The sequence below is a fragment of the Globicephala melas genome, chromosome 10 (assembly GCF_963455315.2).
Source record: "Globicephala melas chromosome 10, mGloMel1.2, whole genome shotgun sequence".
NCBI lineage: Eukaryota > Metazoa > Chordata > Mammalia > Artiodactyla > Delphinidae > Globicephala > Globicephala melas.
In genome coordinates, this window is record NC_083323.1 from 66,452,436 (window position 1) to 66,468,377 (window position 15,942).

General features: G+C 38.2%; 1 protein-coding gene across 2 annotated transcripts in view; it reads right to left on the minus strand.

Moving 5' to 3' along the window:
• ANO6 (anoctamin 6) overlaps window positions 1-15,942 on the minus strand; it is a 202,533-nt gene that overhangs the window by 81,107 nt on the left and 105,484 nt on the right. For both annotated transcript variants that reach the window (XM_030835326.3, XM_030835325.3), the window contains one exon: window positions 9,676-9,804. In XM_030835326.3, the coding sequence (XP_030691186.1) occupies window positions 9,676-9,804 (129 nt within the window). The remainder of the gene's footprint in view (window positions 1-9,675; window positions 9,805-15,942) is intronic.

The window sequence follows — 15,942 nt, forward strand, 5'->3', positions numbered from 1 at the left end:
CTATAAATACTTAAATAGTTGAATCAAGGATAGAACATTTTTATTTGCTTAAACATGTTAACATATCACCTTGGTGTAACTCTGATAAGACAGTTCTTGTTATTTCCCTTTGGCATGGCAATTCATAAAGAACTAGTGGAATATTTTAAAAATTGATCAAAAAATTTTCTTGGTTTGTCAGGTAGCTAAAGTAAATTAGCATATGTGCTATATTTGTCAAACAGGTACATATCAGGAGAAGACTGCTTACTTAAGAAAAGATTGCTTAAATTTAACATGAAATCATCAGCTTTACTGCTCTGTAGAATTTACACTTGGATAAGTCACAGTGTTTTCTTTTTTTTTAATAGATCTTTATTGGAGTATAATTACTTCACAATACTGTGTTAGTTTCTTTTGTACAACAAAGTGAATCAGCCATATGCATACATATATCCCCATATCCCCACCCTCTTGAGCCTCCCTACCATCCTCCCTATCCCACCCCCTAGGTCATCACAAAGCACAGAGCTGATCTCCCTGTGCTACGCTGCTGCTTTGCACTAGCTGTTTTACATTCGGTAGTGTATATATGTCAGTGCTACTCTCCCACTTTATCCCAGCTTCCCCGCCCCCTCCATGTCCCCAAGTCCGTTCTCTACATCTGTGTCTTTATTTCTGCCCTGCCACTAGGTTCATCAGTACCATTTTTCTTCTTAGATTCCATATATATGCATTAGCATACGGTATTTATTTTCTCTTTCTGACTTACTTCACTCTGTATGATAGACTCTAGGTCCATCGACCTCACTACAAATAACTCAATTTCATTTCTTTTTATGGCTGAGTAATAGTACACTGTATATATGTGCCACGTCTTTACCCATTCATCTGTCAATGGACACTTAGGTTGCTTCCATGTCCTGGCTATTGTAAACAGTGCTGCAATGAACATTGTGGTACATGTCTCTTTTTGAATTATGGTTTTCTCAGGGTATATGCCCAGTAGTGGGATTGCTGGGTCATATGGTAGTTCTATTTGTAGTTTTTTAAGGAACCTCCATACTGTTCTCCGTAGTGGTTGTATCAATTTACATTCCCACCAACACTGCAAGAGGGTTCCCTTTTCTCCACACCCTCTCCAGCATTTATTGTTTGTGGATTTTTTTGATGATGGCCATTCTGACTGGTGTGAGGTGATACCTCATTGTGGTTTTGATTTGCATTTCTCTAACAATTAGTGATGCTGAGCTTTTCATGTGCCTCTTGGCCATCTGTATGTCTTCTTTGGTGAAATGTCTATTTAGGTTTTCCACCCATTTTTTAATTGAATTGTTTGTTTTTTTGATACTGAGCTCCATGAGCTGTTTGTATATTTTGGAGATTAATCCTTTGTCCATTGTTTCATCTGCAAATATTTTCTCCCATTCTGAGGATTGTCTTTTCGTCTTGTTTATGGTTTCCTTTGCTGTGCAAAAGCTTTGAAGTTTAATTAGGTTCCATTCATTTATTTTTGTTTTTATTTCCATTACTCTCGGAGATGGGTCAAAAAAGATCTTGCTGTGGTTTATGTCAAAAAGTGTAACAGTGTTCTTGACATTTAAAAAAATTAGGGTAGAGCTGTCTTCCATGTTAAAAATGAAAGAAAATTAATATTGCATACTGCCTGACATAGCCATTGCTCAATAAATATTTGTTGAATATCTGAGGCCACACAAGTTTTAGCTAAAAATTATCTATGTGCCTTATTGGAACCCTTACATGTAAGAACCTAAACCTATGTTTATAGTCTATGATGTGTATTTGGCAGCACAAAATGACTAAACCAGACTCACTGGTTCTGAGAAAAGCCCAGCCATATACTAGATGGTGCTGTAAGTTCCTCTATCTCTAGGGGAGCAAATTCACTGGGACTGTAACCTGGATCTTTTTTTTTTTAACCTACTTCTAGCAAATCCAAAGTGACTGTAATCATTGAGGACTTATGGACATCACAAAAAGATGCATATGATTCTACTACTGTCAGTGGAGAATGGTCCTGGGGGTTTTAAGTAGAGAAGGACAAGAGCACTTATCCCACCCCAGAAACTGGAATTTTATTCATACCTCTTTGGGGATGTTAATAAAGCTGTCAGAGAAATAAAGAATAAAGCAATCAAAATCACAAAGGACAGACTGGCATAATTAAGGCAGCTTTCTGTCCCCTAAGCACCTGAGATTACACATCTCGTTCGGCTTGATAAAGTCATTGTTGGGAAGGACTTGCTTTTGAATTATACAGTAATAATACTGATTTTAAACACCAATTTTTACCATTTGCTTTATGTCACCTAGCTTTTAAGCATAAAAAGCAGGGGTTGCAATGTCTAGGAAGTAAGATTACTAAATACACTGTGATGATAATAAATCAGCATAAACAAGTAGGGATTAATGAAATATATGAATAGATTAATTTCAAATATTCTTCCAGCTTTGTTAGGAAAAATACTCATGGTACCATCATTGTATTTTTGAATCTGCCAATCTCTGTTACGCCTATGAAGATGGATGAGAAATAAGACAAAGGTACATAATTTGTGCAAAAAAACTACTCTCATTACTCAAAGTGCTTCTTATTACTTATATATCATGTGCGCAAGAAGGTCTGGTAAGCAGGAATAAATTATTTAATTGGGACTTAATTTAAATTCACGTGTTGGTGATAAAACATTGAACATTAGCGGGCCTGATCTGATGAGGGATTTACCCAAGTAGGTGAGGTATGTTCACAAGGGACAGAAAACAGACGAGCATCCTAAATGGTAAGCATAGAAAGGAAGTGAATATTTACCTGAAGCTTATTTCCAACTTTTCTTTTTAAATTAACATTTTTGGTGTAATTACAAAAATAAACAAATGGTAACTCAGAAAACAGATGTTTTCTGAGAAGGAAAAAAATCATCTGTTATCAATCCACTAAGACAACTACTGTAAATACTTCAGGGCAATGTTTTCCAAACTAACCTACCTGTTTATGTGAACAACCTGGAGCGCTTGCTTAAAAGGCAGATTCTAGGGCCCCTCTCCTGGAGATTCCGGCTCAGTACGCACAGGATGGGGCCTGGATAATCTAGTTTCAACAAGCAAAGCAGATGACTCTTATCATCAGACAAGTTTATACTATTTTTTTAGGACATATCTTTTCTGTGCATATAAGCAGCTTTCTTTTATGATTATTTATCCCCTTCAAGCCTGAGAATTTGGTATAGTTGATTTTTTCCAACCCTTCACCCTTTTACAGACGACCCTTTAAAAAGTGAGACACAGGTGACTGTTGGGACCAGGGCAAATGACAGCTTCATTCAAAACTAACTCATGAGGACTAATCGGGAAAAGGATTTTCTCTTCTCCACATCTTTCTGAGATGAAATGGGATAATCAGATTTTACTTTTCAGGATTTCACTGTCTTGTTTGTCTGTTTTTAAGGATTGAGCCCAAGGACACTTCCTATTTTGGAACTAAGAATCAAGATTCGGATTCACTGCTCTCGTGCTGAGTACTCAAAAATAAAACCAAATATGCTTATACCAGCAACACATCTGGTAGCTGTAATTTGAAACTGCTGATTCTAATTTAATTTATTCCTTTTAACCTACAATCTTAGTTTAAGCAAGGAGGGTGTAAAGGAAGACGATAAAAATATAAAGAGCTCCCTGCTTTAGTCTAAAATTTTAAGGACTTAAAGCTAAACCTGATTTCATACCCGAAAACAAAAGACAGAACACCTACCAAAAGTTATCTGAGAAGGTGAGACCACCCAACGCTGGTTGCCATCATCACTTAACCTAGCCTAATATTTTTCATGGACTATTTGTAGCAAATATGTCATTACCAAGAATTTTTTAATATGATTCTGATTCTTCATAATCCCCTTCTGCCATCCCTTTATTTTTTCAATTTGGAGAGTGAAGGGCAACATTAAGTCAACTCAATCATGCCTTCCCCTTTAGGAGGCTCCAAGGGACAAATTTCTTTCTGGGGGATCTTTAGACCAGAAAGATTGTATTTCTTTTGAACAACCAGTTTTGCTTTTATTGTGTTGAAACTTTAAACCATGCTATTGACAACATCCTCTATTTTCTTTGGCTACTAGGAAACTCAGAGGCAAATTTGCAGATGAACTCTTCAGTTCTGAACAGGACCTTATGGTTAATAATAAATCATTTTATTTATTACTTTGACACATGGCTTCATTTTCTTTTTCTGGCTTTTACATTTCTGTCACCTTGATTTCCTCATCTACATTTTTGGTATATTCTGTAAGTGACCTCAAATACTTTTTAGTGAATTATAAATAAACTATGTTAATGTAGTATTAGCATAAGCAGGAAGCTAATGACTATAAAAATGATACATTGCATGTTAAAGCCAATAGTGAATGATGTTTGAGTTATCTATACTGTTAGTTATCATCTTATTAACCACAAATAATCATATACTTAATGCACATAAGATTTACTGATAAATAAAGCAATGTGATCACCTTGATACAAAAAACAAAGCATTTGATAACTTTTAAAACCCAATTATAAAAACTCACAGCAACCTAGGACTAGAAGGGAACTCCTTTAACTTTTTAAAAGAAAACTACCAAAAATTTATAGTAAATGTGATATTTAATGGTGAAATTTTACAACCATTTGCATCAAAATCAGCAATACAGTGGTGACTACTGTAAGGTCGGATCTTAACAAACGGCACTGCGAAACAGAGGAAAGCTTCAAGTGAGCTTTATTAGGGAGCGTTCCCGGGCGAGGTTCACTGGTCCGAGAGAAAGGGGGCCAGAGAAGTCGCACCCGGGCGAGGGTTGGGCAAGATTTTATAGGGGAAGAAGGGAAAGGGGTGTGGTGAATCTGGGAGGGCGCAGGGTGTTCCTTATTTGGTGGTCTTTTCGGGTATCCTGGGGGACCGTTAGTCCTGCACCTCGAAAGGCGGGAAGGCTGGGCCGGGTGCAAAGTCCCCAGGTCAGTTTCTGGAACTGGGTGGTCCGGAGAGTTTCGGTCTGATGCAACCTGTGAATCTGATTGTGTTCCCCTGCCTCGGGCCAGTTGGCCTTACAACTACTATGTGTTACTGGTTTTATTCAAGAGGTCTTAGCCATATCACTTGGACAAGAAAAAGAATGAAGTATAAAGAAAGGTACAGCAAAACTGTCACTTGTAGACAATATGGTCTTCTTTTGAGAAAACTTAAAACAAGCATTAGAAACTATTAGAACTAAAAAGTTTATCAAGGTAACTAGATACAACTTATAAAAAACCAATATTCTTTTTTAACACACACAATAATCAATCACAAACTGCAATTTAAAATGTCTGACAACAGCAACAAAAATTTAATATAATAGCTAATAAAATGTATAAGATCCTCATAGATATTATTATAAAACTTTACTAAAGTATGTAAAACCTCAATAAATGGAGTGACGTACTGTGTTCAACAAATTAGAACTTTTTGATGAACTTTTAACCATTTGCAAAGAGATCTCATTTAGCTTCTGGGTAGAGTTCCAGCCTCATGATAAGTCATCTAAAACAATGGACAACAGTTTTAAAAGCTCAAAGGGGGCTTCCCTGGTGGCACAGTGGTTAAGAATCCGCCTGCCAAGGCAGGGTACAGGGGTTCGAGCCCTGGTCCGGGAAGATCCCACATGCCGCAGAGCAACTAGGCCCGTGCGCCACAACTACTGAGCCTGTGCTCTACAGTTCACCAGCCACACTGAAGCCCACACGCCTAGAGCCCGTGCTCTGCAACAAGAGAAGCCACTGCAATGAGAAGCCTGCACACCGCAGCGAAGAGCAGCCCCCGCTCGCTGCAACTAGAGAAAGCCCGCACGCAGCAAGGAAGACCCAACGCAGCCAAAAATAATAAATAAATAAATTAAAAAAAAAAAAAAGCTCAAAGGATCTGTAACCAATTAGTCAGTTGTCTCACATAATTTGAAAGTTTGGATATAATTTAATTCAACACTCATTTTTGGAAAATTTCTTATTCTGTAGTCTCCACTGGCCAGATCCACTAAAGAATTCTTAAGGTCAGATATACAATACAAACTTATAATTCCATATATAAACTTTTCATAACCTTCAAGGAAATAAACTTTCCATCAACTTTTAGGAATGGATTCTGCTGATAAAAAAGTAAATATCGATAAATAGTAACACATTCAGGATTTCTTATACTGTTATTGTGCTATCTAGACCTTTCTACCCTCTTTACCATCATCTGCATTCTACCATTACTTGGTCATAAACACATCTGTTTGAAGGGAGGCCAAGTGTCAGACAAAATGAAATTCAGAATCGATCAGTTCTGCCACTGGTTAGCAGTCTTGGATAAAGGAAATGGAAGAGAGCGTGACTAACAAAACTGAGCAGGAGGAGTTCGAAAAGTACATGGTAATTTGTTTTATTTAAAACATTTTTGCTCTTCACAACATAGAGCAAACCTATTTATATATATTTAATCATGTGCTGTGCCAGACATTGCTGGGGCTGCCTATTCGACAGCCATTCTCCCTTCTTCATTACTAAGAAAAGCCTGATGGTTTTGTTAGATACTGGGTGATCAGGTGATTCAAGAGAGGAAAGACTAGTCTTGATTAGTCTATGCTAATGACGGTCATTCCATTCGTCTTGCCAGTAGTTGGTTTAGGAACAGACCTGTGATAGACAGTCAACAGTAAAAGGAAGAGGGGAGCTTTCTTCTCCCTTCAAAAGGACCATGAGAAAGGGCATTCCCTCTTTCTGCCTCTGGATGTCTGGAAATGCAGCAAACATCACGTAACAAAGTGAAGACAGTTTAAGAACAGCCAACGTTTGAGGATGGCAGAGTGGAAGGATGAAATGAACCTCAATTCCTGATGACCTCATTAAGCCAATAAATTACCTAACTCAGAAATGCTCCTATGTCCGGGCTATTTCTTAAATGAGAGAATTATTATCTCCTTTTAGCATTTAAGCCATTGTGAGTTTGGTTTTCCTGTTACTTGCAGTAAAAAACAAAACAAAACAAAAACATTCAAACTGATTCTGTGCCACGGACAGCAGTACTAGCTAAGCGAACGCTTATTATTGGAACAACTTATGATCATCCTCATGTGTAATCTAAACGTAAATGGTTTATGCTTTTTAAAGGGAGGTGTGAAGTTCTGAGGTATTTTCACTAATATAAGGGGACAAAGTTACATGATATTTGGAGATTTGCTCCAAATATTCCATTTCCATTTTGCTCATGTGCAGATGCAGTCTTTTGCTCTTCTATGTTTCGAATACTCATAGCCCTATCAGTTCTATCTTTCCCCACCGCTAAGCAAGAATTTAACAATACTTTTTAGATCAGCCCCTGGCAAAGACAACCTTGGTGTTGTTTTAGGAAATCAATATGATTTAGACATACTTTTTTGTTTCCCTCTCAAAGAAAGAAGAATTTTGAAATTGCCTTTCCTTGGCGTTACGTTAAATCCTGAATACGTCCTGACAGGGAGTATGATGGAGCGCGCAAATGATTTTCCAATTAATAAAAATGTGATTCCAAAGCTGAGCTTTGAATTCTAAATTAAGTAATATGTATAAACAGAGACTCAAAACACTTCAAAGCACAGCTTACAAAAGCCAACATCATGGTGTATCAAGCCATGAGTTCAGGAATTGCCAAAATTAATGATGATTTTTTTTCTCTTGATTTTTGAGAGTTACTCCAGGACCTTTGTTTCTGTGTAAAGCAAATGCAGACCTTATTAATAATGTAAGAGGCTCTAGGACTCCTTTACCATGGCAGAGAAGCTCTTATCTAAAACTAGAACTGTTTCCTCTATACTTTAATGGATTAGGTTTGGTTAACTTACTTTATATAGTGCTCAATTCTGTTCCATTGGCATATGGATGCCTAATAAATATTTGATGATGGTGACCATGACTGCACAGAAGATACCTTAGTGTCCACAGGAAAATGATAAAACACTGTAAGCTAGTTTCCTCTAGTGATAAAATTATATAAAAACAGGAGAGTGATGCCTTTTCATACCAGTGCATTTAAGAAAACCCCAAATAAAAGGTAAGGTATAAGAATTAACATCTATTTAATTTAATTGTTTTATTTAATCCTAACCATAATCCTCTGGACTAGGTACTGGGATTCCCATTTTCCTAAATCTAAGATGTCACTGGTTGTATAGTGAGCCAATATTTTATGTACCAATAAGAAAAAATGCAGCCAATGAAAGTATGATACACCTTTCTTAAGATGTACCCTGATTTCAGAGACGTCAAAATGTAAAAATCGGGGCTTCCCTGGTGGCGCAGTGGTTGAGAGTCCGCCTGCCGATGCAGGGGACACGGGTTCGTGCCCCGGTCCGGGAGGATCCCACATGCCGCGGAGCGGCTGGGCCCGTGAGCCACGGCCGCTGAGCCTGCGCGTCGGAGCCTGTGCTCCTCAGCGGGAGAGGCTGCAGCAGTGAGAGGCCCGCGTACCACAAAAAAAAAAAAAAAAAAAAAAAAAAGGAAAACTAATAGGCATCTCAAAAATAATTAAAAAATACAATTCTGATAAGAAAATTCATCCAAGTCACACAGCCAGTTGGTAGCTGTGGCAAAGACAAGCCGCTCTCCACCAAAAACTCATGTTCCCCGTCCACAGCATGGAGTTCCTACTGAGAAATGGCTGTCCAGCCAGAAACTATGCTTTCCACCTTCCAGAGTTCTGACCAATAGAATGTGAACACAACTGACATAGTCAGTTCCAGTCCAAAGAGGTAAAGAAGCACGAGTACTTTCTTCATTCTCTCTCTCATCCCATCCACCATTTATTGATGCTCAGGATGATCTTAGAAACTACCTGTTGAAAATGGCAAAGCCTCTGTGTCAGCCTGGGTTCCTGAACGACTGCAAGGAACAAAGCCCTGCCTGTACCCCCAAACCATTGTGCCAAATAGGGATGCCACATTTGTTTGACACGAGCAATAAGTAAACTTTTATTTTATTAAGCCACTGTAATCCGAGGCTAGTGTTACCTCAACTAGAATTATTTCATATAATACAGTGGCAGAATTAGAATTTGAATGTCAGCTTCCAAGAGCACAGGTTCGAGATTCAGGACAAGAGTTTGAACCATAGCTCCACCGGTTCTTACACTAGAGTCCATGAACTTGGGCAGTCATTTAACCTATGGATCAAGTTTGTCATCCAGAATGGTATGAAAATAAAAGGCACCTCACAGACTGTTCTCAGGATTAAATGAGAAAATGCATGCAAAATGCACGGACCATCCATGAGTTGGCACTCCCTGAATGCTGGTTGTTATTTCACTCGCTGTCATTGTCAATCATCAGCTTCCTTTCATACCTAGTTGCAAATCGCCAAGTGTGCTTTTAACGTAAATCTCTTCTACAGATAGAAAGTGCCATTCCTCTGAAGAAAGTCCGCCTTCAGCTTAAGAGCCTGAGGAAGTTTCTGTTCCAAACTTTAAAAAGTTAAAAAAAAATTTTTTTCTGTTACCAATACCTTGAGGGAATGATGAACAGAGAAAATATGAAGGTATGTTTGTTGTATGATATTTCAAACACCAGTCTCACTTTACTGCTTACATAAAAATAGCACTTTATTTTTTCATTTCACAATATTATAAGGAATAAAAAGAAAATGGGATAAAAAACTTACCCTTTGTTTTTCATTTGAACCCTTTTTATTGGTCTCTTTTCTACTTTCATCTTCATACACTAGAACAAAGTCAATTCTTCGCTGACCATCATTAAAAAAGAGGGAGTCAAGTTTTCCATTAAATTCTTCCTGTGTGGATAGAAAAATAAATTTTAATATAGTTTTTTGAAAAGTGCCAATTTATAAGTGTTTATTTTCTAGCTTTAACAGATACATCAGTATGTTTACAGAGAAAGAGAAATAAATCCATAACTAGTTACTTGACCAAGAGGGCATGGTCACATGATCTTTGCAAGCATAGTCTGTTCTTGGTGAAAGAAGTCCTTGAATTGAGCAAGTTAGCATTATTCTACACATGTATGGGAAAACATCAGCATTATGAATGTAACACAGTTATCCCAGAATTATTCCCACCTGGATGAGCAAAAGGAGTACCAAGTTTGGAAATGAACACAGTAACCAGAGATGCCTATCGGAAGGACCAAAGTTCATTTAACAAGAGAAAAAAATCTAAGACAAAGCACTGTTTATGAAAATCTCATCCTACCTTGACCATATTTTCTAACCTTTTCATCAATTTTCATGACTTCTCTCTGAACCTCATCACTTTATAGAAAGTATCATTTTATAACCTTAAACAAATGCCAGAAAATGCTTTGATACACACAAAAGACACACTGGTCGTTGGTATTTGTCCCCAAATCCACACAAGATACCCCCTCACTCCTAGCAAAAAACAAGCAAACAAACAAAAATCCCAGCAACAAGAACAAATAAATGAGCCTTTAATTTAGAGCTTAAAAGCCTTATGGCGTGGGCTTCCCTGGTGGCACAGTGGTTGAGAGTCCACCTGCCGATGCAGGGGATGCAGGTTCGTGCCCCGGTCCGGGAGGATCCCGCGTGCCGCGGAGCGGCTGGGCCCGTGAGCCATGGCCGCTGAGCCTGCAGGTCCGGAGCCTGGGCTCCACAACGGGAGAGGCCACAACAGTGAGATGAGAGTCCCGCGTACCGCAAAAAAAAAAAAAAAAAAAAAAAAAAAAAAAAGCCTTATGGCATAAAAACAAAGTCATAACGGCAGAACACAGACCTAATACAGTTTAAAACAATCTGTATTACCTTATGGATTTGGATAGAATTGTTTTAATTTGCTCTAAGGAAAGGCTTGAGTTTGTGTTTCTCCAACATCTGGTCATACTGCTTATGTGAATGTTGTTTAAGAATCAGAATATTTTTTTAACTGACAAGTAATACTTTTCAATTTTTCATTTTTTTTCCATTAAAAGTCATGGGGAGGTTGCATTTTGCAGTCATTTGGTGGAACCCCTTAATCATTAAATGTGATTAATTCTTCTCTTCATTCAGCATCAGTTAGTACTACACAAATCACCTTATTTTACCGCCACCAGTTTCCCGTTTTCTTCACACTTTTGAGAAGATGTATATTTTTGCTAAACATATACAAACTGATACTTGCCCCTCCTTTCCTCTTTTCTACCACGGAGCAGACTAACAGTGTGACTTGGCCTGAGACCTTTCCCAGCCAGGACGCTGAGGGGCCAGAAAAACAGACACATCAGTGTCCCAGGCTGAGGCTACCACCCAATTCTTTTATTTCCAATTTCAGCTCTTTAAAACCAGTAAACGTTAAGAGTATTTAAAGCTATACAAGACACAGAAAACAGGCTTATGGTTACCAAAGGGGAAAGGGTGGGGGGGATAAATTAGGACTTTGGGAGTAACATATACACACTACTATATATGAAATAGATAACCAACAAGGACCTACTACATAGCACAGGGAACTCTACTCAGTATTTTATAACAACCTATACAGGAAAATAATCTGAAAAAGAACATATATATATATATATATATATATATATATATATATATATATCACTGAATCACTGTGGTGTACATTTGAAAATAACACAACACTGTAAATCAACTATATTTCAATTAAAAATAATTAATTAATTTTAAAATACATTTAAAAAAAAAAGCTACACAAAAATGCTAAGGCCTGTTGTTTTTACTTCAACCATGGAGTTCTTGAGGCCCCTCCTCTCTTCAATTTCTCTTCCTTTCAGTGAAGATGTTACTATTGGTGACAACCTGGGCAGTTGCTAGAGGAAAACCGTGTGTAGAGGAAAAAACTATGAGGCCGAGGGGAAGTGGAGTAAGGTGGAATATAGTCACGAAAACCTGGTCATTGTTACAGACGTCTGAAACATGTCCAAAGCAGCTTGCTCTCTGGAGCCCACATTCTGCTGCCTTTCTTTGGTGGCATCTGACAGCTCACTGAAGTCACGTTCTGAAGAATGAGGCCTGGAATAAGAACCACATCTGCACGTGGATCCAGGCATTCCTCCCCACACAGCCCTTGGTCAGCCACACAGGTTGGCAGCAAGCTCCCAGATAATCAGGTCTGTATGCACATCTCTCCTGTATGATAGAAGACCACGGCCCTTTGTTGGAGGAAAACGCCACTGGCTTGGCAAGACTGTCTGTATGAAATAACTAGGTCAGACTCTCATATGGTATTAGAATGCAGTGCCGGGGGAAAGAGTGCCAAATTCGTATGGCTGTGAAATCCACGTTTCCCATCTCTTGGCAGAAAACATTCCACTAGGTGACTGGGAAGAGAAGGGAGAAACAAAATGCTGGGCTAGAAAGAATATCTAACAAACAAGGGAACTAGCCCAAATAGAAAAGACTCAACTATGAACAAAACAGTACTGCTTGGAAAAGAAAAAAAGGCTGGATTTTTCAGCTATAAGTTCCAGTATAGGCCTGACTCATCCAACAGGTATTGAAATGACAAAAAAAACTAAAAAAAAATTTTAAAAAAATCCTCTTCTAAAGTTTTGAAGTAAAGTTTAATAGTTTCCTAGGATAAATATTGATAATCTTCTTCAAAATGACTGATTATTCAGAGATGGATTATTCTAGTCCTGACCTCTCAAAATCTACTCAAAATTGCATCTTTAGTCTTTTCTACCAAGTCAAAGGGCACCAAGATGAAATACAAAAACCCCCTGAAACCCAGTCTTTCCTGTTCAGCAGCTTAAGTTTAAAAACACTTTAAGAGATGGTTTAAAATTTATCAGGTCAAATCATTTTAGAGATTGGAGCTTACGTGTGGTTACTGACTTCCCCACTAGGAAACTTATTAACTCTTATACTCATCAGAGTAACTTATTGTTACCCTGAGGGTCTTAGGCAAATGTCTTTAATGCCAAGGAAGTAAGCAGAGTCTCTAGCTGTTAATACTTCTTTCTTCCTGGAAAAGATATGAAGTAAATTTCTAATTACAGTTTAGAGTCTATCATATGTTTTATTTGTTCATAGCCATTGCCCTCTCTGGTTCCGAGGACACTAGATTCCACCAATTTAGCGTCCATTTACTCATTTGCAGCAATCTGACCCAAAGGTGTACTTAAAGACTGCAGTGGTTAAAAAGACTATCCATGTTCATTTGTCATTATATCAAAATAAACAGAAACAATGCTGCCAACCATTGCAGAAGAGTGACCTGACCACCTCTGTCTTTAACTGTTGGCTTTGACATTTCACACTTGGGAAGAGAGACATGCTTGGTCTGAGCCAGGGGAGGTCTGAGAAATAAGCTCCTGGCAGAGCAGTGTAGGAGAGAAGGAATAAGAAAGGTTGGGTGTAATGTACCCAACTGATGTTTCCCAGGTCTCTCTGCTCTCAGCTGGCTTCTTTCCTCCTTCTATTTGTAGGGCATCTCCTTCAACAAAACAGCCCAAAGGGCTCTTTTAACCAAATCAGGATAAAAATGCAAGCAGCAAAATTACGCTGCCAGAATTTGTGGATTCAACCAACGTCAGACTAAAAAAAAAAAAAAAAAAAAAAAAATACAGAAAGTTCCAAAAAGCAAAGCTTGAATTTGCCGTGTGCCAACAACTATTCACATGACATTTACATTGTATTCACAACAATTTACATAGCCTTTACATTGTACTAGGTAGTATAAGTAATCTAGAGATGATCAAAGGACATGGGAGGATGTGTATACATTATATGCAACTACTACACCATCTTATATAAGGGACTTGAGCATCCAAAGATTTTGGTAACCGCCCTGTGAATACCAAGGGATGACTGAAATTACTTGGTAGGAGAACTTCTCATAAGTTATCTGGATTTTCCTTGAACAGGAGGAACATGGGTACATGTTTGGGTACATGAAGGGTCACATGATGATTACATAATGGTGAGGCTTGTCTTCCGGGTGGAGAAAGAAGGGCTAGGGAAGGAAAGGATCTGCGGAAACAGCTGCCTGGGTGTAACTGCTCCATGGCATTTAGGTCAGTTAGACACGAGCGGCCCATCTCACTAAGCACCCTCCTGGAATCCCTGGCATCAGCACTTGGTGAGTCCAGGAAAGAACTTGCTGCTCAACATGTGTCCAAACTCACACTTCTCAAGTGTCCTCAAATAAACAAAATGTGTCCTCAAATAAACCCTGCAAAATCAAGATTGGAAGTCCCATTTCACAATAGAGGCATCTACTCCTAGAGTTTAAGATGCAAATTTTAAATGATTTGTCCAAGATCTGGATACAAAGCAATCAGTTTGGGATCTCTGCTCAAACTCTCATTTGTGCGTAAGGATGTTGGAAACTTGCCTTGGACAGCAAGTGATATTATCTGATTGTATCAGATTAAAAAATTCTAGAGAATTTCCAAACAGTTTATTCCTGCCCCTGTTAGGGCTGTCATTTACTATGAGATTAGAGAGTGTTCCAGGTTTATTTGGATTAGTGGTCTCAACCTCTACAGAAAGCAGGACACAAAAAGTCTTACTGTCTAACAATGATAGTTGAGGAATTACACTATGAAAAACAAACAATATCAAAACACTCACATAATTAAAGAGCAAGTGATATGTGAATGTGGAAAACACATGTGGCTCTCTGCGGTCTTCAAGACTAGCAAAACAAAGTAGTTAATTCCAGGAAGAACAAAACAGGAAAAAAAAACTTTAATTATAGCGAAAAACTGAAGTGAAAATATAGGATTTTCTATTTTTCAGTAAACCTTGAATCCCTGTATATCGCAAGTTTTAGGGAAACAAACGTTTAGAAGCAAGAGCCTTTATGTAAATATTTAGATCCCATGAAATATAGAACATAATGAAAATTTATTTATATGTCACACAGTTATAAATGAGGTATATTCTAGTGTTTTCCCTAACTGTAGCAGAGTCCAGGCGGGTTCAAGGCGTAAGAGATAGTGGAACATTTTTTTCTTTATAAAGTGTGCAAAATTACTGCAAGGGATAGCAGAGACTACATCAATTTTTATTCCTTTTATTCAGATCACCTCCTCGGCCTATAAGAACACTTGACAGTGAGAAAATACAAAGTACAAAGAAAAATGCCAAGAACTGCAGGCATGGAAGGCTGAATGCTGAAGGTAGAAAGATTAGTACTATGAGAAGCAGGGGTGGGAGAAAAGGAAGTAACACGTTAGTACCAGGGATAAGGAGAAGTACATGGATGCACAAGGGAGCCACACAGGAAGTCAGCTCAGTCAATCGCATGTTGGGGGATATGCGTCAGAGTGTCTTGGATGGGGCATTCAAGAACGTGCTGGCGGGAAAGAAGTGCAGTGGAAAAGCTGCTCGTTCAAGGAGGAGGTGTATCTAGAAGTGAGGATTCCAAGTCTGTTAGAGAGTCCAAGAACATCCCTGTTGGTGACTCTGTGACAATCAGGGTAAACTTAGGAGTGACCCAGAATAATATTTGTACAAATCACACTGTCTCCTTCCCTACTCTGTTAAACACACTTTCAGCTTCTGAAGGCCAATGGCCGGGTCTTGTTCACCCTGAGTTCTCTGCTGAGACTTTGCATTTAGCAGGAGCTTGGTTTGCTTTTTTCTTAGGAAAATATACCTTTTTTTTTTTTCTGATAAAAGTAATATATACTCAATACAAAAAAAAATCTGAAGATACAGGGAAGTATAAAGGAATGAATAAAAGTCATATGTAATCCCATCTCCCAGAGATAAGCCGAGCTTCTTAATATTTTGGATCTCTCTCTCTCACGCACACACAAACACACATGCACATTCACGATACTATACGTACTTTTCTAAAAACACCCATCACAGCCATTTTTCTAGCTTGAAAAAAAGCTCTGCACCATCATGTTTAGTAGCTGCAATACCATTTAGTTAAACAGTTCCTCCACTGATGAACATGTAAGTTCTTTCCAATTTGCTGCTTTTATAAACACT